At 35.2% G+C, this 23,325-nt stretch overlaps 1 protein-coding gene across 1 annotated transcript; it reads left to right on the plus strand.

The window, feature by feature from the left end:
• Window positions 1-358: 358 nt before the first annotated feature.
• On the plus strand, window positions 359-22,775 carry LOC122310301 (MLP-like protein 43). Its single transcript, XM_043124183.1, has 3 exons — window positions 359-551; window positions 22,204-22,264; window positions 22,688-22,775. Exons 1-3 carry the CDS (start codon window positions 359-361, stop codon window positions 22,773-22,775), a joined length of 342 nt encoding a protein of 113 aa, XP_042980117.1.
• Window positions 22,776-23,325: the final 550 nt, after the last annotated feature.

Genomic DNA, 23,325 nt, shown 5'->3' on the forward strand with positions numbered 1-23,325 from the left:
TGTAGCGACAGGTGGTAAAGTTGTTAGAGAAAGGCTACATCAGTGAGAGTATGAGCCTGTGTACAGTCCTTGTCTTGATTGTTCAAGCTTAATTATCAAAAGAACAGTCAAAGATATATCGTTGCTGTTTCAATTGCATGAGTGTGACTTTATTAACATACAGTACGCACTTGAGGACGTGATGGCTCCTGATTTTCGAAGGCACGAGTGTGACTTTTAAGTCCATGATATTTCCACGAGGGCTGGGTTAAGAGAATGGGGAACTGATCGGCTAAACCCTGCCCATTTTTTCCTATAAAAGCTGAAGAGCACTAGATTCCAGGACACACAGTCTTATATTAATTAATTGAAAGGAAAAATGTCTTCTTCTCTGTCTGCTAAGTTAAGTATTGAAATAGAGGCCAAGTCACCAGCTCGTGCTATGTATGAGGCTTGCGCGAAACGAATGTACGAGATACCAAAACTTTGCCCTTCCTATATACCCAAGGTTGATTTAGTTGAAGGTAACTGGGAAGATGTGGGTGCTGTTGTGAACTGGCGTCTCGTATACGGTAAGGGCCACAAAAGTACTTTCTCTCACTTAATTGTCACATGTTAAGCTTAATTGGTACTGTTGTATCTATATTATATATGAGAATGGTTACTCATAAGCCCTATACACCACACACCTCACTTTTTTTATTCTATTAAATTTTTTTAAAATTTTTTTTGGATTTATTTTTTTTAAACTAATTCAATTTTTCTATTCATTATTCATATACTAAATATTTAATAAAAGAAAAAAATTAAAAAAAATAGATGGTGTGTGGTGTATGGGCTTATGTTTAGAATTTTTCATTATATATATGTCTCGCCACTACAACAAAAATAGGTTTTAGTGCCAGATGAAACTGTCACAAGAAATAGAAAAAATGTCACGAAATATATTTGGTGACGGTTTTTGACTGTCACCACCACTGTCACGTAATGTGCATCACGGACTACATTTGGTGACAGTTTACTGTACAAGCGTCACTAAAAATATTTTTAGTGACGGTTGGGGATGTGTCGTTTGAAATAACGTTCGAACGTATTATTTTCTGTGACGGTTAGAATCTGTCACAGAATATAACGTTCGAACTTAAAATTATACGTTCGAATGTAAAAAAGACGTGCTGACATCCGAACGAGAAAAGGTAACATTTGTTGATTATAGTTCGGACGTATAATGTAAACGTTCAAACGTTTATACGTGCAAATGTTACGTTCGAATCACGAATCCAACGAAAAGGAAATAATGTCCGAACGTTTGTATCATAACGTTCGGACGTTAATTCGAAGGTTAAGAGAGTAGAGTTCGAACGTAAAGTGTACGTGCGGATTTTTGTAACGTTAAACCTTTTTGACATTCGAACGTTTTTTAACTTGGGTTTAAACGTTCGAACGTTTTGTTATTATTTTGTATGGTTACGTTCGAACGTATTTTTGAACGTGTAATACTATTGAAACGTATTTTATTTACATTCGAACGTACATATCAGAAATGCTAAACTCATCCATTTAATAAACAAACCAATTGTTTCATATTACAGTACATATTTCACAACCAATATTGTTTGAAACTATTTTCAAATTAGATGTTAAAAACGTAATACAGAAATAAAATTCATTTCTTTTTCTTTCCTCGCCCAGCACGATTCTGTTGCAATGACATAACACGCTTCATTTGCAGCATCATCTCCCGCTGCACTTGCTCTTGGACCTCACTACGGATTCTTTCCTCCTGGTCTCTTTGTTGGTCCTGCAAACGCGTCTCTAAATGAGACTGTCGCTCTAAGAGGGACTCCAACTCTTGCTGTCTAGACCTCATATACTCATTCTCGCGTCGTGCAGCTTCTAAATCTTTGGTAAGATTATTAATTTGTGATGTCGATGAGGTTGAGGAAGATGAACCAGAATGCTTGAAAGATCGTCCCAAACCTCTTGCCATACTAGAGTTGGGCCCAAGCACCTGTGAAAAAATGTCCAAGTCACTAGGAGAGGAATCCCCAGAAGCTGACTGCATCTCCATCATTTTTCCCTGCAGTTTGAAAGATCAAAACACACAATAAGTAAAATATTAAAAGAAATAGAAATAAAAAATAATTTAATCACATGTTACATAATTTATTTAACAAAAGGAACACCGCTTACATAATTAATTGCAGTTGCAAGATCCATCCACTCACTATGCTCATTAGTGTGAGCAGCAGCATAGACATGAATGAAGGAAAAGTTTTCAAGATCATCACGTTTCTAAGAAAACGACATTAGCAATTTGAAAAAGACAGTATTAGTACTTATATAAAAGAATAATAAGAAAAAATATGAATTATTGCGTTTATTAATTACCATTTTTTCAGCAAGACGATGGAATGATCTTGAACCAGCACGATGGTGAATAGTCAGAGCAGATCTATTATTTGCATTTGTAGAACTTAAGTGTTACAAAAATAATTCCTACTGTTAATTGTAATATATGTAGATACATATAATATAAACAACAAATATAAATGTAAATAATTATAGAAAATAAATCTAGAATACCTGATATTCTGGAGAGGCAAAAAGATTACAACACTTTATCCAGTCGTTTAATTTCATCTGCTGGAAAGGGGACTGTGCAGCCTCTTCAAACGTTTCAAATTTCTTGAAATGGTCATGACATCGTCCCTTGTGACGTCGGAATAGTGTAGCCATTAACTCATTCACAGTTCTCAAATCCTCACTACGACCAAAGTCGAGGTCAAATTCATCCTAATTATAAATTAATTACGTTAAAAATATGATAAACTAATGTAGGTGAAAAAAATGATATAATAAATAAACTCACCAGCACACGACTCCGAATGTGTTTCTTAATCTCATTCGGCACATCTCTCCAGGAGCACACATAAAATGGAGCGTAAGCTCGAATTAATGTGCAAATATAGGAGGAAAGCACTGCTGCACTATCATTCACTCCTCCAGTGGAATTATCAGGAATTGTGATTTTCAGTTTACCATGCCTTCGATTTTTCTCAAGTGAGATGTCGCGTGTATAGCCACGACAGCGACGAGCCAATTGTTCATCAACTAATAGATGACAATATAATTTTGAAGGTTATATATATTATTTATTGAAACAAACATCTTGATTATATATAGTATTAACGTAAACATTCCTTACCGACAGTTGTCGACTGTGCATCGTTCTCTGTAATGTTAACTTCATCTTCGGGAACGGACTCCTCAGGTGGGGAGTCCTCAATGGGTTCAGGACTTGGACTCGGTGGAGGAGGCACATTTCTCCTTTGTCTTTTTGGCGGCATACTTGGAAATGATTATATATAACAAAAAAATATTATTAGAATAAATTTATATTTATTATAAAATTCTATAATGGCTATATATGAATAAACTTTTTAGTACTTTTAGTCTTCATCTTCGGATGTATTTTCCATGTTTGTTTCAGAATCTCTCTGTATAACATCTTCGTCATCATCATCAAGCTCTTGTTCGTCATCCTTATCCACTTTCCCCCCGGATTCTTGTTCGTCTTCTTCTTCTGACTCTTCTTCTGTACTTTTCTGACTTTCTTCAATTGAGTGATAATTTAATGAAAACGGGTCGAGATAGATGAGTGGGACGTCATCTCTACATAAGGAGAGTAACTCGAGTGCACCGAGGTCAACAAATAAGTTAATACCCCCTCCTCCATCTTCCTGGTAGGCCTCTACATTTGGAGTGTCATATTCATCTCCACTATTATCGTAATCTGCACTCGTTCCTACTTCATATATATTTCGAGAGACAAATTTTTGTACAACTCGCCAAGTTATCTCTCCACTATCTTTATCAGCACTTTTTATTAGATCAATCAAGTAATAGATTTGAGTAGCTTGACAAGCCAGTACGAATGGATCATCTTCATACCATTTAGATGCAGTATTGACACTCGTAAAATGATTATCCCTATATATCGAATCCCAACCACCGCCTAGATCCCACTAATCACATTTAAAGACATATGTTATAGACCCACCCAGATATTTCAATCAGATAATATCACGAATGACACCATAATAATCAATATCATCTGTTCCATGACTCCCCTCGACCAAGACAGCACAGTTTTGAGTTTTTCTATTACGTTCACGGTCCAGAGTATGGAATCTATAACCTCGAACTGTGCATGCAGTGTATCGAAGTGCTCTATTTGATGGACCACGGGCCAATGCATACAATTCAAAAGAGACTGATCCGGGATCACCAGCACGTTGTTCCAATATCTAACAATTTAAATAATGTCATTTATTAAATATTAGCTAGAGTTAAAACTTTCATCATGTAACATATAGTATATAGTTTAGTTCATACATGTTGTTCAAACCATGCAGAAAATTCTGACTCGTGTCTTGCCACTATATCCTTGACGCCTTCCATTTTAAGTTTGTCCATGTGCTCACTGTATAGTATAAGTTATCATATTATTTTACATAACAATAGTTAAAGTTGTATATAATCTTTAGAATTATTTAAACCTTGTACAACGACATACCTGAGATAGTGATCAATCTCCTAACAATTATTTAGTACGTACCACCGAACTTTATCCAACTCTGTATCAAGTAAATCGTAACCCGTTTGTGCACCCAAAGGTCGTACATTCTGAGAAAACACTGATAGCTCACGAGAAGGCGGAGCAGCAAGATCAGCATTTTGTTCTTGACGAATAAATCGTGTCTCAACACCACGAAGATATAAAGAGCAAAATGTTAACCATTCATCGTGTATATAGGCCTTTGCTATTGAACCCTCAGCTCTGGCTTTATTCCCAATAGTGCGCTTCAGTCGACCTAAATATCTTTCAATCGGATACATCCAACGGAATTGTACTGGTCCACCCAACATGATCTCTCGGGGTAAATGTATTGCTAAATGAACCATGACATCAAAAAATGACAGTGGAAAGATTTGCTCAAATTTACATAGTATAGTAGCAATGTCTTCTTCCAGTTTCTGCAGCATATCTCGCTTCACTACCCGAGCACACAAATCCTTAAAAAACATACACAGTTCAGTTATGGCAACACGTACAGCAGATGTTAGCTTCCCACGAATTCCCACCGGTAATAACTTCTGCAAAAATATGTGACAGTCATGACTTTTCAATCCACCAATTTTCCAGTCATCATGGCTTACGCATCTACTAATATTTGAAGCATAACCATCAGGCAACTTCACACCTTGCAACCATTTGCAGAAGTCTATCCTCTCCTCCCTTGTCATTGTAAAACATGCATGCGGCATGACCACCCTCTCACCTTCCACTCGTAAATGCAAATTATGTTTAATTCCCATTCTCTCAAGATCTTTCCTTATCTTAATCGTATCTTTCGTCTTTTTATTGATGCTCATCAATGTATCCAGTATATTATCACAAATATTCTTCTCAATATGCATTACATCCAAACTATGTCGCAACATGCAGGACGACCAATACAGCAACTCAAAAAAAATACTACGCTTTGTCCAATTCAATTTTGCTACGCCTTGTTTTCGCTTGTTCTTTTCCAAACCTTTGCCAAAATTGTTCGCTGCCACATGTACCAATTGTTCCAGGGTCTCTTCCCCAGACAACTCATTTGGCGCAATTCTATTTTCTACTCGTCCATTAAACTTAGCGGATTCTGTTCTCCATGCATGATTTGTTGGTAGATAACGTCGATGACCCATGAAACACAACTTTTGAGAATATTTTAACCACTCACTAATAGTTTCTTTATTACACGTCGGACATGCTAACTTTCCTTTGGTACTCCAGCCGGAAAGATTCTCATATGCCGGAAAGTAATTTATCGTCCACATTACCGCAGCATGCATCTGAAAAGTTGTTGATGTGGATGCATCATAAGTTTTGACGCCTGCTTCCCATAATTCTTTCAACTCTTCAATCAACGGCTGCAAATATACGTCAATGTCATTCCCAAGTGATCTCGGGCCGGGGATAAGCAAAGTTAACAAAAAGTTGGGCACCTTCATGCACCTCCATGGTGGAAGATTGTACGGAATCAACACTACAGGCCAAGTGCTATAACTTGTACTCATATTTCCAAAAGGGTTGAATCCATCAGTTGTGAGTTCGAGACGCATGTTCCTTGCTTCTATCCCAAACTCTTGATACTGATTATCGAAAGATTGCCACACAAGTGAGTCAGCAGGGTGGCTCATAAATCTATCATTTTGAACTCTTTTCTCTTTGTGCCACTTCATATCGTGAGCTATTTTCTTACACATGTATAATCTTTGCAACCGGGGTTTCAATGGGAAATATCGCAATACTTTAACCGGCACGCTTTTCTTATCCTTCCACCTCGACTCTCCGCATACAGGACATGCTTGTTTCTCCTCGTTCTCATTCTAAAATAAAACACAATCATTCTTGCACGCATGTATGGACTTATACTCAAACCCTAATCCCTTTCTCAACTGTTTCGCTTCATAAAAGTTCTTCGGCAATGCAGATCCTTCGGGAAGCACTGCGTTAAATAAGTCTAATACCATGTTAATTGCTTTGGTTGACATTCCACACAATGATTTTATGTGAAGCAACCGCACAATAAACGACATTTTAGAATATTTTGTACAACCTGGATAAAGCTCACGCTTTGCATCTTCCCACATTTCTGGAAAATTATCTAAATCATTCCATCGCCCACTTGAGCCATTGTCGTCAACCTCATCCATAAACATCCCAGCTCTAATGTCACTCAACATCTCCTCCATCTCATCTCGCTCATAATCATCATCCACGTGCCGCAAATTTTCCCGTTGACTGAATAAGTCATCCGCTGATTCAGCATACGGCTCACCATGCAGTACCCATCGAGTATACCCCAAATCCATACCGTTCACAAATATATGACTTTCAGCTTCATCCAATCCTATCGCACACAAATTTTTACAACCTCGACATGGACACTTAATGTAACCACGACTATCAGCAGAGGCTTTTGCAAAATCAATGAAAGCCCTTACTCCACGCGCATAGGGTATGTAATCTTTTCCAAGTCTATCGCTTAGACGCATCCAACTTTTATCCATTTCTAAAAGCATCTAATCTTTTAGTAATATATGGAAAAGTTAAATACACATGCATGTCATGATACATCATGTTCAAAGTACTCTTTCTCAAGGTAGTTGGTCCTATCCCATTCGAGATTATATTCTCCATATTGCACAAGTCCTGTCACTCTACTACTTTGAACGTTAGTAAAAATTTCGACAGCACTTCCCCATAGTTCTCCAAGTATACATGTTCACATATAGGGATTATGACCCTAAGAATAGTATACCCGAAGAACAAATGAGGAAGACACCGAAACTTCATACTAAACGTTCAACGTAGGAATAACGTTTATGTGCAATACATATAATATAATCTCAAACTGTCCACACTGGACAATTCAGGAATTAATGTACACCTAAATGTACACTAATTCCCAAACGGGTCTAAGGTTATTTATGCAATGTTATACAATATCTAATAAAAAAATCTACTCATAAATTAGCGCACATTGTTTGAATTATCCCAATGTACTAATAATATTTATATTATTAATGATTGATAACACTTAGAAATTATTTGTAGACTTATATAATTCCTAATAACAAATTATATTTATTATCAGCTATATAATATATAACACTACTATAAAATATCTTATAATTACTATTATAAGTTACTAATAACACTTATATTTTATTTGTTATTATATAACATAAAATAACAATTTTTACTTATTTATTTCGTATTTAATATAATATATAGTAAATTAGATTATAATTACTAGTTATACTATATATTGATAACACTTAATTGTTATCAGTTATTATATAATTATTACTATTATTGCCAAAATTATTATAATTATTATAATAATTTTTATTATTAAATAAGTAATTATTATTATAATTACTTATCTATTTCTTATTAATCCTTTTTTAATACTATACATTACATGATAATTATTATGGTGGATTAATACTAATAACACTATACTATATATTATTAGATAAAATATTTAGGATTATTGAGCTATTAGATTTTTAGGAATTATTATTTTATAATACTTATTTATATTATAATTTTAGTTATACGAATTTTTATATATACTATATAGTTATGCCTTATAATTGACACTTAGTAATATATGATAATTTATTATATTAGTTATTTAACTAATTATATAGATAATAGTTTTAATTGTAATATTATAATTTATAATTATCGTTATTATAAATTATATACTATTTATTTTTATTTTTACACAAATAATCACACTATTTATTTATTAAATAAATTGTTATATATATTCTTTTATCACAACAAATTACTAAAATAGACACATAAACTAACAAATATATATTATTCAAAAACATACACTATACTAAAACATTATCACATTAAGAATAAACATATTCAATAACAATAATTTTTCTTTTTAATTCATCCAAACAACACAATCTATATCACAAATTAAATCCACAATAAAATGTAACAATAGAGTTTAGTATATATACCTTGTGCTTTAAATAAATTCTTCTTCAAAAATCACAACTTTTCAACAATTCACAACAAATGATCCTTCAAAAAATACACAATACTAGTTAGTTAAATATATATGAAACAAAACATTGATAATTATCATGTAAATTACAAATAAAAAATGAGAAATAAGTATATACCTTAATGCTTAAAACTATACCTACTTTCTCTCACTATAACCCTCCACTTCTTCTCTTCCTCTCTCTAAAACTCTCTTTGCCTCTCCAAACCTTTCCACTTCCCAGCTCCCTCTCTCTAAAACTCTCTGTTTCTCACTCTAACACGCACGGAGGAAATGTGATGACCCGCTTTTACGTGTATTTTCACTGAATTGTTGTTTTTATTTTAATTAATATATTGGTTTATTTATTTTAAATTAATGTATTTTAAATTGGTTTTAATTTATTTGATGTTGTGTTTAATTTATTTTAGTCGTTTTACATTTTTTTAATATCGTTTTCGGCGGATCGATTTTTGGTCTCCGGAGTGAGGATTGGACCTCATTTCTTTTCTTTCCTCTTTTTCTTTTTCCCTTTTTCCTTTTCTTTTTCTTCTTTTCTTTCTTTTCTTTCTTTTTCTTCTTCTTTTTCTTCCCGTTTACTCTCTCCCTGCGCAGCCCCCTTCTCCTACCCCTTCCCATCGCCGCCCCTTTGACCGCCCATTTCTCCGCCGTCCAGCCACCGTTTAGTGCACCGCCACCACCATTCTCTTTCCCTTCCATCAGAGATCATCCCCACCAATTTTCAGAGCCATCGGACCAGCCGTTAGCCTTCGAGAGCCACCGGAAGTCGCTGCACCTGCTCTGTTTTTGCACCTTCGCCGGTTGCTTTCGCAGCCCAGAACCGCCGTTCGCCGGCGGCGTGGCCTACACCACCCACCCAGTTTTCTTCCCCTCTCACCGGTGAACATCCCCACCAAGTTTCACCTCCATCCGAGCCACCGTTAGCCACCACGAGCTCCTCCAAGCCATACGGTTTTTCACCGTTTCTGGCGCCGTCGCACCACCTCCGGCCACCATCTTTTCATAGCTTCTTCCCCTACCTCTTGCCGACCTAAACCACCCATTTCCGGCCTCGATCCGTTGCCGGAGCAGCTCCCACGAGCTCAACTCCGTTCAGCCCCTTTTTGGCCTTCGACCGCCATTTCCACCACCACCCACGGCCAAAACTCGTTTCCTTTAGCTTCATAAATATCTCAAGACCATTCCCTATCAATTTCCTGCCTTGGTTTGTCCCCGTTCAAAAATTGATAATTTATTACCCACGGCAACAGTGTAAATTACACTGTTACGTTGCTCTTCCTCCGCCGTTTGCAACGCCGCGAGCTTTCTAAAAATACCATATAGCGCTGTAAGTATTTTCCAAACCCTATTTTCAGATTTAAAAATATATTGCTCATTCAATAATTTTATCTGCTGGTTGGTTGATTCCGGACTGAGTCCGAGGAGTTCGGGGGTCGGATGGATGGAGGACGGAGTTGCTTGTTTTATTGAATTATGTTGGTTGATTATTTTTGTGCATTGATATAGCATTTACATGGTGCATTCACGTGTATTTTTGTTTAATTGTGAAAAGCCTGTTTATTGGCGTAAGTGGACTTACGGGTGCGTGTGTATCACGACCCCAAGCCGGGATGGGGTATTATCTCGATGGAGCTCCTCTGGTCACTCGGGAGCGGAATAAACTGAGTGATGTCCCTTGAGTTGTTGCTGGGCGACGACGGGAGCGGGGGCGGGGGTGCTTGGCTACGAACCCCCTCATAATATATTTATATATTAAATTATAAATTATACAATATTAATTAATATATAATTTGTACCAATTATAATATATATAACATATAATTTGTACCAATTAATTAAGAACGTACTATATATATTATAACTTTATATTAACTAATAATATAAAATATATATTATATTATAACTATAATATAATAAATATATTATATATTATAGTTATAACAAGTATATTATAATATATTATATAGGAAAAATTGTATATTATCCTAGTATAGTATACTTTAATATAGTATATCTAATAATTATATTAAACTAATATAGTTATTAGATAATATAGTATAAGTATTATATAATATATTATCTATATTATAGTCTATAATATAGTATAAGTATTATATAGTATGTTATCTATATATAATAACTATATAATATAGTATAATATATTACTACTAGTACTATGTTATATATACTACTTGTATATAATATAGTATATATACTACAAATATAGTGTAATATATACTATAATAAATACTATATAGTAATATACGTATATAATATAGTATATACTATAATACTATATACTATATAATATAGGTTTCAATAATACGTATATAACACTATATACGTATTAACACTATATAGTATATAGTGTAATATACTATATATTATATAGTATAACACTATATAGTATACTATATAGTATACGCTATATACACTATTAACACTATATACTATATAATATATGTATATTATACGTATATAATATGATATATTATATAATATATATTATATAATATATCATATTATAATATATCATATTATATATTATATAATGTATAATATTATATAGTAATATATAGGTAATATAATATACATCAAAAAAACGTTCGAATGTTATAACTAAAACGTTCGGACATTTTGATTGACGTCCGAACTTATACGTTATACGTTCGCATGTTAACACAACGTCTGGACGTACAAGTTATACGTTGGCACGTATGATTTTAAGTCCGAACGTAATCAACATAACGTTCGCATGTGCAGTTAACGTCTGAACGTTAATTAATTAACGTTCGGATGTTAACTTGTACGAAACGGGTCAGAAAACTCAAACTCTCTCTTCCTCTCCGCCACGCATGCCGCCGCAACCGTCGCCATCCGCCACCGCAACCGTCACTAAAAGGTAATGTGCCCTCTCCCTCTTCTATTTCCTTGCTTTTAATCGGTGGGTTTCAAAAATTCGAAACCCACTGTAGGCCAGTTATAAAACTTGCATTTCCGGCCACCATTCGCAGTAAATTGATAAAATAGGACCGTAGAAACATTCCCCACTATATATAAATGCTTATTTTGGTTGTTTGTGGCTTCGAAACATGCGTTTCGAAGCTTTCGGTAATGGCTGAGTCAACTCAGTGAGTCGGTGTCGTAACATTCGGATGTCACGACACAACGTCCGAACGTGTGACCTTTGGTATTATTTACGTTCGCACGTTATATTGTAATGTGCGAACGTATTATTTTTACGTGCGAACGTTTTTATCCAACGCTTTAACAGAACGTTAGATAAAACATTCGAACGTAAACCGTTGGTCTTCTTCGGCTAGTAAGAATCCGAACGTATGACGGTTCAAATTCATTACGTCCGAACATTTAGATAATACGTTCGGACATAATAATCTCATTCACACGTTTTTATCGAATGTTTGAATGAAACGTTCGATAAAAACGTCCGAACGTATCATCTTTTTATTGTCTCACCTATTTTAACGTGCGAACAAACTTTCAATAACGTACGAATGTTTCCTATTAAAATATTTTTATATTGTTTCTTTTAAGTATTATTATTTCATATATTGAAAAAGTGAAATTATTTAAAAGTTTTACTGGCAAAATTATGTAAATTTATAAGGATGATATTTTAATTTTCTGTATAATCCATATATGTCATAATACGTATGTATCTGTGATTATAATCATTTTTTTTAAATGTTATAATTTATATATATTTTTTAATTTTCAGGATATGGCTCAGTATATGACGACAAGGAAGCGAGGGAGGGATGGAGGCAATCCGGACATTGCTCGACTGGGGGCATGAACTGTTATGGGGGAACGAGAAATCCTCATTAATGAGTTTGATGAGCTCAGCTGGGAGCAGAAGACGCTGAGAGACGTCTTCGTCACCAGAGGTTGGGGCCCCATATGCACATTGAGGGGAAAGATTTACCCCACAATGGTTCAAGAGTTTTACATTGGGATGGCCACCATGCCTAACGATGCATCATCCCATACTCTCAGTGTATGCGGTGTACAGTTTCAGTTCTTGGCAGAAGTTCTCGCCGACTTACTCTAGATTCCGCGTATACTACCTGAGTCCACAGCTGCTCAGGCTGGTGACATAGCAGCTGCATTTTCCCCGGGCATATTCGAGGCAGATCGACCCGAATTTATGTTTATACCCAGTTTATGCCCAGTCATGAAGAAGATCGACCCGAGGGCGATCCTATTGCTGCTGAGGTTGGTGACAATGAGCAGGACCAGGATTTCTACATCCTCACTGGCACGGACCGCACAAAGCTTGATAGGCCGAACTCCTTCAGCCAGAATCAGCTGCTGCCTTTCTTTCGCATGTTGCACATTTTTGTTGCAACAAATGTAGAGCCGGTGGCACATAAGAGCACATTCAGTCGAGCTCGTGCACAGTCCCTGATTGGCTTGGCACGTGGTGAGCCCATTGACTTGCCCCTTGTTATATTTGAGCGGATCCGTTACGAGGCCAGCATCGTTACCACGGATAATCTCCCATACGGAGTCATCATCAGCCGCTTATTACTAGCCTGGGGAGTGCCACTCCAGGCGGAGGAGATGGTGATAAACCAGATGAGCCCTATCGACATAACCACACACCGCCGGAGCATTGGACAGGGGAGAGGCTCAGCTTAGCGTCAGTCTGGTCCTACGCCAGATCTTGTTCCCCCGACTGAGTCTGGGGCCGATGTTGCTCGCCCGTCGGCGAGTACTAGTCAGCAGCCGGGAGTTACATCTGTTGGGGATGTGCGACCTGCTTGGGTTGATACAATGATGACAGATATGAAGGCGCATATAGACCGACAGATCGATAGACAGATTGCACATATAGATCAGGCTGTCGCACATCTTGCACATCATGTAGATGTGCTAAACAATAAGGTTGAGACATTGACTGAGGAGTTTCGATCTTTTGTAAACCAGCAGTTCTGAAAGTGATTTGTAAAAATTTATCATTCGAACGTTTTTAATTTTCGACATATGTAATGAACACAAATATTTAATGTATGTATTGTGTAGCTTAATTTCTACTCTTAATTTTTTTTTAATATAACGTTACTCAACCTTACTATTAAAAAAATATATATTATGGTTAATTTATGTAATTTAACATATAACATTCGAACTTTATCACATTAACGTTCGAACATCGGCGCTAATATATTAACGTTCGCACGTAATTATTTAAAACGTTCGAACGTTCGCACGTAAATATACATAACATTCGAACGTTAATGTGACGTGCAAAAGTATTATGTGAAACGTCCGAACGTTTCACAAACCGTCACAGTAAATACGTTTTAGTCACAGTTTGGAAACCGTCACTATTTATAATCTGTCACTAAAAGCCATATTTGTTGTAGTGCGCGTCTTGTTCGCATTTTGCAATTTTTTATTTGCAATCGTCTAAGTAAATTATCAATTCCAATGATCACACGGCACAAACTACTAATTTTTGGTTGGTCATTTGGTATTTCTTTCTTATTTTTAAAATTTTTAATTACAATGATTTTAATGTCTTTTTAAAAGTTGTTAGGGGTAATTTGGACTTTCGAAAGGGAAAATGGAATATATTGCATTTTTTTGGTTGCTTGGGATCGGATCGAGGAGATTCTAGAAATTGATAGTTTAGGGTATCATTGCAGCTTGTATGGTTCCATATATATATGTGTGTGTGTGTGTGTGTTTCATCCATTCTTTTCTTTTGGTCTGGCTTCGTAGGGGGGAAAACTATAATTTCCAAGGAGATCATCGAGAGCAAAGATGATGAAAAACTACCGGTTACTTTCAATATGATAGAGGGGAATTAGCCGAAGCATACAAAAGTTTGAAGGCCATTTTTCTGGCCATTCCAAAGAAAGAGGGATGCTTGAGCCGTTGGACTATTGAATATGAGAAACTTAACGCGGATATTCCACATCCAATAGAATTGCTTCCGGTTTCAGTTGGTCTTACCAGAGAGATAGATGATACTCTCATGAAGATCAGCCAGAAGTAGATGTGAACAAAATATATGTAAATAAATAACACTGGGCAGTAAGCCCAGAGGTAAAGGTCGGGCGGGAGTGTAGCCCCACCCTAATATATATAAATAAATACCTTTATTTTCTGAAAAAGAAAGTAAGTAAAAGGGTACCCTTTCATGTATTGTTGTTTCTTTTTTTTCTTTTTTTTTTTTTTTTTGGGTCATCTTAGTTTGAGGAGATACCTCGTACTCTTTCATGATGGATCGATCTATTATATGCACTCATATGGTATCTGATACATCTCCCTCTCAATTTATGCTTATATTCTGCTCTATGTGCTGGCTTATATTCATAAACAAGCAGATAATCAAATCATGATCAGTTTTTTCTCTTGAAGGAGGATGGCACCTCCGAACTTTATTGAAAAAGAAAACCTCACTTATAACGGAGGAAAACTGATACATCAACCCATCACAAACCAATAAACAAACCAATAGAACTATAATCAAACATGTAAACCTACTCAACCAACAAAGCAAATAAAAACTAGCAACTACTATCAACGTAAATTTGGCAAACCCAATCTATCCACCCCCATCATCCCACTCAAAAAATTGGGAAGTAAATCAAAGACTTCAAATCTCCTCGTTATGCCTTCCTTCCCACATCTCGCTAAAAAATTTGTAGCCAGATTCCCCTCTCTATATTGATGTAAAATAGAGAAATCCATACCATCAAGTAATTGCAAAATAGTGTCCCAATAGTCCCTGAGATACCAGACCGAATAGTGTCTAGCCCTAATCCAATCAACCATAACTTGCGAATCACCCTCAATATCAATATTCATGAAACCGAAATGCATACACAATTCTAACACAACGAGTAGAGCTCTCAACTCAGGTAAATTACTAGTACCATGCCCCAAAAATGTAGAAAACATAGTAATAAACCGTCCATTAGAATCCCGAATTACACCCCCTCCCCCACATTAGCCAGGATTTCCCCTACAACTCCCATCCACATTGAGTTTTACACGCCCCACCACTGGTCTCTTCCAACTGACAAAGCAAGGAACATGATCATCTACTGCTAAAAAAGGAATTCCTAATGCTAGAAGCACAATTTGATTCGAATTGGCAATAGAAGCATATTTATTAATCTGCAATGCTATGTTCCTCAAACATGCCTTCACTGCCAACCATATACTATCCACTGTTTCTAAATGACCCTCCATCTGAGCCTTACACCTGTGTAATTGTAAGTTCAGGGCAAGCTGGTTGATCCTGAAGGCCAAACTCTTTGGTAGAGAATGTAGTCCGAAGATGATTGAGAAGTCAAGAGAGCACCCTCTTTACTGAAAAGCCAGCAACTAGATTTGGATTTGTATCAAAACCAAACTAACATGTTAAAATTTTCATAACCAAGGCTTTGATACTTTTGTTTATTTGAAATTTAAATGCTTATTCAAATAAAAAAAGGTTTTATACAAACATGTAACACCTCGCTCCCCTTGATTAAAAATAAAGTCACTTTTAAAAAATTATTGAGAGTCGGAGTGCTACTATTGACCTTAACTTAAAATATTTTCTTTTACTCTAAAGGAAGCACAAGATATTATAAATAAAATCATTCTTTATTAAAATATTGAGATAAAAAAAAAGTGAGTGCATTGAAGCATTTATTAAAATTTCTCAAAGTCCGTGCCATAAAAAAATTATAACTTCAAATCTATGCACATGATCTAGGCCACTATCACGACTTCTTGGAGTAAGTCTCATCCTGTAGTTCTTTCCTCATAAATATTCTAACCTAGGGTGGTTTAAAAACATAAAAATAGACCAAAATGAGTCGATAACTCAGTAAGAAACTCATCATAACGTAAACATACTTAACATAAGGTTTTTCATAAAATATCTAATTATGAGAACTTAAAATCATGATTGTTCATATGTATACTATGACATGCATGATTTATCTTGATTCATCTAACTTATCTTACTTATTATACTAGCACACATGCATAATCCTATTTGCAAGGTTGTGCATTGAGCCAACATCTTACAGCCGCAAAGGGAGCGACTAATAGTATTCTAGCATTCTATGGTAGACCACACTTAGGTTTGTAGCAGGCACATCCACCAATAAATTCGTATTGGTACCATGGATCTTAATGACCATCTGATTAACTCTTCTAAGCTCATATTACACTTGATCTTATGAAAGTTTACATGTCTTATGCAACATGAGATGCATAATCTATATATAAATATAATATACAGAATGGGACATGATGAATGATATGCTTACAAATATCATGACATGTGTGGTATGTAAATGTTGACTTCCAAAGAATTGGCTTTAATAATATATATATATATATATATATATAACTAGCTAACATATGCTAACTATAATTTATGATCAAGCTACTTAACTTATAGTGTTGCTTCCTAAAATTTCTGACACAAAATCGATCATCGTGTTAGACTGGGAGGATTATAATTTCTTCTAAATAACATGCAGAATGAAGATATTTATAAAGAAATTTGGGAGAGGGTAACGACCAGTTTGAATTGTACTCGATTAATACATGTAGTGACACTAATATGCTAACGACTCAGTTGTCATCATCTAACAAAAGAGTTTGAATTTAAGAACATGATCTAGTAGTTCATTCAATATAGGATTGACAGTGACTAAGATTGCATAATTGATTTCAATCAGTGATGATTTTAAATTGAAATAAATTTCTAATGGCCAATCTTTAAATTCTAAAAGGAGTCTAACTCATTCAATAAATAATAAATGAGATTTAACCTAATTATTGAGCCTAATTAAAACTTCTAATCAACTTCAATAATTTATCGCTCATTGGCTTATCCAATATAGCCTACTAAATATAGTTTAGGCCCAATAAAAAGTATCAATATTCTAACTTTAGAATTATTAGGCCAGGTTGTTACAAAACGTGACTTGAAAATTCAAATCACTACAAGAATCTGTGCTTTTCCTGGTGATTTTAGTTTTGTTGCAAAAATAATCACTGTAATATATTGGTATTTGCAGTGAAATTTAAATTGCGGCAAAAACTAAACATAGATACGACAATTATGAAAATGAGCTCTGTCACTTACTTTTTTACAGTGATTTAAAAGCTTTTAACTTTGAAAGATCTCACTGCAATCTCCAAATTAATATCCCAACAACTTAAAATTGTTGGGAAAGATACGGGCGCCAAAATCCATTTTATTTCCATCCCCTCGTGCCTTATCCATTTTTATTCACAGTACCTTCTCCACTTCCATGTTTTTCCCCAATCTTTCGGCAACCTGCAATTAAGATCCCTTCTGTTGAATTCATACGTAAACACAGCGACAATCTTCATTTCTGAATATGTCCCAAAGCTCCATCTCTGGCCTCCACTACATTTTCCTTCTCCATAAAAACTAGGGTCGTTGTTTCCTTTCCAAAACCAAAGATGTGCCTCCATCAATCGCCTTACCCATTCAGAGTTCACGATACCCCATTCTTCACTGCAATCTCCATCAATTCCCTCCAGTCGTCTCCTCCACCCCTCTCGTCTCTCCCCAATCCCTCTTCTCCCCCAATCCCCTCTCTTCATGCCTCCACACAGCAGCCATTGCATGCTGCCGCTGACCCACAGTCACCATCCACTTCCAACATCGCCGGCCAACCCAGCCAAGCCCCTCCCTCGTGGCTTCTTTCTCTCCCGCAGATCTCTCTTTTTCCTCTCCCTCGAATTATTTTCTCCCCTCCCTCGGATTCCCAATGCCACTGCATCTGTAGCCGTAGCACCACCTCCAGCTACCAGCGTAGCTTACCCCCTCCACAAAGCTCTCCCTTTCTCTCACTGTCAATCTGCTCTCCCCCTCACGGATCTCGCTCAAGCACCCAAAATAGGCGATGCCAATGACAACATGGTTATGCAGAGTAGCTCCAAGTGTTTTTTTTTTCTTCTTCTTCTTCTACATATATACCTAATATTGGTGTTTGATTGCGAAGCATGGTTGGAGTCAATTCTTTCAAATACTGCTCAAAAAACAACAATTAGATTTTCCAATTCAAATCTAGTAAAGTTTAGGATGTCTTTGATTATGTAATTTTGTCCCTGGTTTTGGTAAGTTATTAACAAAACTCAAGCCAAGGGACTATATTAGTACTTGTTGTTTTCTTCATTTAGCATTTGACATATTGGGGGGAATTCATTTAGCATTTGTGATTGATCTGATTAATAGACAAGTACTACAAGATCAATTGGATCCAATATATATATATATATATAGTCCTACATCAATATGGTTAACTCTTTGGAAAAGTCTCTTTAAATTTTGGTTCCCATGCATGCATGTAGAAACTTATAACTGACAGAACATGCTACAATATTAATTACTTTTAAGATAATATCCAAATACCATATTTTATCACCATATCTTTAGGGAGTACCGATTGCTGATTGGTCACATGACCTTCAGGCCAGGCATGGGGTTTTAACATCAAAACCACCATTAAAGTTGCCCTAGATTAAGAGTGGTGATTATGAAAGATTATCAATATGTATAGGGTAGGGGGAGATCTAACTAGAAAGGAATTCTTAAGCAGCCACCTTTTCAATGATGGAAAACCTAAATTGGTTAATAGCATTGTGTAGAAACATCATGTGCATTAACTTCGTGCATGGAATCTCATGTAGTCTAAGAAAACTCAGGGTACGTATAATCCAATATCTTTAGGCATGAACCCGCTAGATAATCATTGGAATCCCATGCAAACTATGGGTTGGCTTAGCAAAATTTTTTAAGTCTCAAGACACAAAGATTCAGAAGAGCATTTCCATGCAAACTATGGTGGAGATTCAAATTATTGTTAGAATATGCTAGTTCAGGGGTAATTATATCTACCACTACTTGCCATTATTTTTATTGTTGTCTTTGCAACACACTTATATAGATTTTTTTGTGAGGGGGGTTATATAGTTAATTTAAGACATACTTTTTTCAGTCGGGAAATGCAGTCGGCGTGCGGTCGTGGAGAAAAAAATGAATTAATACGGGACCTATATGAAAAAAAAATTATTTTTATAACTTTTTTTTTATTCATGTAGGTCCTCCTGAATATAAAATAATTTTTTTATAATTTTTTTTATTCATTCCGTACAGCCGACTGCACGCCGACTGTATTTCCCGACTGTATCTAGCAAAGCCTTTAATTTAATTTGTGGTTTGCATGGGTCTTTTTCTCTTATGCAAATTGTTTACTAGGGTGTCTTTAAATTTTAACATTATGCTTTGGTTACAAGTTGTGCATGGTGGTGGGAAAATAGATTTGAAGGGCCTTTATTCTGGATTGATTGGAAATCTTGCTGGTGTCTTACCGTAAGTACCCTGTTAAAGCACATGAATTTACTTAGTTTTAGGGTTCATAACGTCATATATCAGTATCTTATATGAATTGGGTTTGCATCTCCTTTTTTATGTTACTTATGAATTGCGTTTCATCTCCCATTGTAGCATAACTGGTATGAGCTGAACATTTGAAATCACACTTATATATTTTGGAGATCAATATCATGATACAAGGATTAAACATGTTCTTCCTCCGTCACAAGGAATAAGAAGCAGTTTATTATACAAGGATTAGATGCTTTTTTAGATCAATATCATGCAGAATATGTGCTATCTACTGCTTAAAAAGGTGAGATGATTTTCTGCCTTGTTTTGTTCCATGCCGACAGTTTCTACAAAAAGGTTCTGCTATAGTTTTAATAATATTTCTTCCTCTATTTGAATCACTTTTCAATCACATTTAGGCCTCCATTTTTATGTGTTAAACTAGTAGAGATCAGTATGTATTTTTTTACCTTCTACTCAAGCTAATAACTAAGTAAACAACTAAGGATTTCATTAGAATTTTCTGGTTTATCAAGAACTATCTCTTCCTGTGTTTATGCCATGTCTACCCATAAATCATGCTTATTTCTAATTTTTCTAAACGTTAGTTCATTGCTTGTGTAGTTGGGATTATAGTTGAAGGAGGGGGGTTTTGAAACAGGTATACAACTAACTTATTGGCTTATCAAGCTAGTGCAGAAAATTTGACATGACTTTAGCTCTGATTCCTCTTAAGTTCTAGTTTGCCTTTATCTCATCTCTTTAACTCAACCTCAATACATGACATTAGGTCCTTAGGAATATCAAATGACCTTAAAATCTCAGACCAAAACCAGCTATAAGTAGCTGGAACTGAGAGGAACAACAACACACAGCTCCTCTCTTTTCTTTCTACTGACTCCTCTTAAGTTCTACTTCAAAAGTGGTAGCTTCATTACAATGGATAAGTAGTAAGAAACAGACCTTATAAATCATGAGGGGGAAACCATAAACTACCATAACTTATAAATAATATTTTTCTGTCATTTGTTTTTTCTTCTTCCTCATTTTTTTTTTTTTCGTCTTCTTCTTCTTCTTTTGGTACTATATTTACTCTAATTCCCTTTCACTATCCCCTTTCTCTGTAAGGGGTTATATATAAGGAGGTTGTATTGCTCCATTTAGGCTAGTGGAGTATTTGGTTTTGGATCAATTGTGGGTTGCAAGCTTCAACTGTTTTGCTAGTAAACAGGCAAACACTCGGTGAATGTTTATAACACTACCAATCACTCAAATCCAATCAGCATGTATGGTTCAAATGCATGGGCTATCCCAGTTTGCAGCATGTCAAAATCTACTTTTAATTTTGGAGATCCAATCAGAAAGCATGATTTAAAGATTTGAACCTAGATGCTCTTAGAATTTGGACCCTAGATTTTATTTTTTTAAAAGAATTCAGTTTGGTGTAGGTTAATGTGGAATAGCTTGTGCTAGATATATTCCTCTCTCACTCATTTGTTTCATTGGTCTGATTTGCTTGTTTTCTTGTTGAGATTATAGTGTTTATTGTAGTGATTATAGTGTTTGTTCATTATCTAATGCTAATGCTCTGAGTGTGTATTAATTTACAAGAAAAAATAAATGAATTTCATTATCTTGGATGGACTTGAACTTTGTTGGAGGCTGCAATAGTTGAAATTTCAATTAGAATCTCATTTCTCTGGTGCTTTAGCTGGGAATAATGATGTAAATGGTTTTTCCCAAAACATGTTGAGATATATCACACTTATATATCATGATGGTCAATCACATGCTTGAATACGAATTGTAGATGGAGCTTATTACCTCTTTGATATTAGGTCATACAGCCCCAAGTTGTTGGATGATTGTGTTTATCGATGTTTTATATTCCCAAGCTTATGGCATTTCTTTATGCAATAAATTTTTTTTCTAAGCTGGGTACTTGATGTAAGCTACGCAGTTCATATATTCTTGTATGAACTTTCTGTTTCTGTTTTCGTAAACTTGTATCCTTTTTAATGTATGCCATGCTCTAATCTCTTGTAGACTACAGAAATTTAAAGTAAAATGATGCGGTAACTTGTCAGCTCCAACTTTTACTTTGTAATGCTATTTTAATGGAAAGTCAGGCTTATGTTCTAAATTCATGAGATATTACTTTATGATATACAGGGCCTGTGTCTACTGGCATGGATTTCTATAAGAGGTTATGTGATGTCTCTGTTATCAGAAGGTACCAACCTAGTCCAAAAGCTCAAGGCACCCATATATGTTAGCAATTTTTAATTTTTTTATTTCACACTTATAAGTTAAAATCATGAATAATCTTTGGAATCTCTTGAAGTAGAAGTATCAGATTACAAAAGTGTGTCCATAAGTTATTGTTTCTGTAAAGCCTGTTACCTAGCAACAAATTTCATACTCAATCTGATATGAATATTTCAGTAGAGAGAGAAATTACTCAGAAATTCAATAAATTTTATATATGCATGTCATGACGTTGGTTATGAAATTAAATAAAAGTTTGTTAAGAATTAAGGCAATTAAATGGTTTTAGGAAAAAATAGAGAAATACATAATGAATGCTTTCAAAAATTAAATATGCTTTAGATTTTCATTTTTGTTTGATGCTTTCATTTTATATTATTATGAGCAGGTTCCAAATATCGGGAGGATTATATGTGGTTAGGATATATGTGGTCAACTCTAAATGGTGGGATGGGGCTAGGTTGTGTCTGAGTTAAGGTAGGCTGAAATATTTAATATAATATGCGTTGGGATGTAACGGTTAAAAAGAGAAGATCTTCTCTTTTTAATCTTTTCTGTTTAGTGTATTTATAATATATTGTAACAAATTTTTGTGTGGTTTAGGCTATGAAAGCCATACAGTTTCACTAGTATTTTATTATTATTTGTTAACAAACTATTGAGCTTTTCTTGCTTGCAAGTAGAACTTATTTTTGCTGATAGATAGAGCTAGAACCGATAGGAGGAGGTAGGATAGATGGAGACTATAGATAGGATAGATAGAGCTAGAACCTATAGGAGGAGATAGGATAGGATAGCTGGAACCTTTTTTTTTTTTTTATTTGTTAACAGATTATTGTACTTTTCATGTTTATATTGAGTTAATGGGATTGTAATATATGACCACCCCTAAAATAGGTGCATGAAGTCATTATCTGAAAAATACTAAAATGTTATACTAGAAGTCCCCTTTCTTTCAAGTTGGGGATTCAAAGCAATAAAGGAATGAAAATAATGTTGGGTGGAACTTGGCTGAACCCAATGATT

This window comes from Carya illinoinensis, chromosome 5, assembly GCF_018687715.1.
Source record: "Carya illinoinensis cultivar Pawnee chromosome 5, C.illinoinensisPawnee_v1, whole genome shotgun sequence".
NCBI lineage: Eukaryota > Viridiplantae > Streptophyta > Magnoliopsida > Fagales > Juglandaceae > Carya > Carya illinoinensis.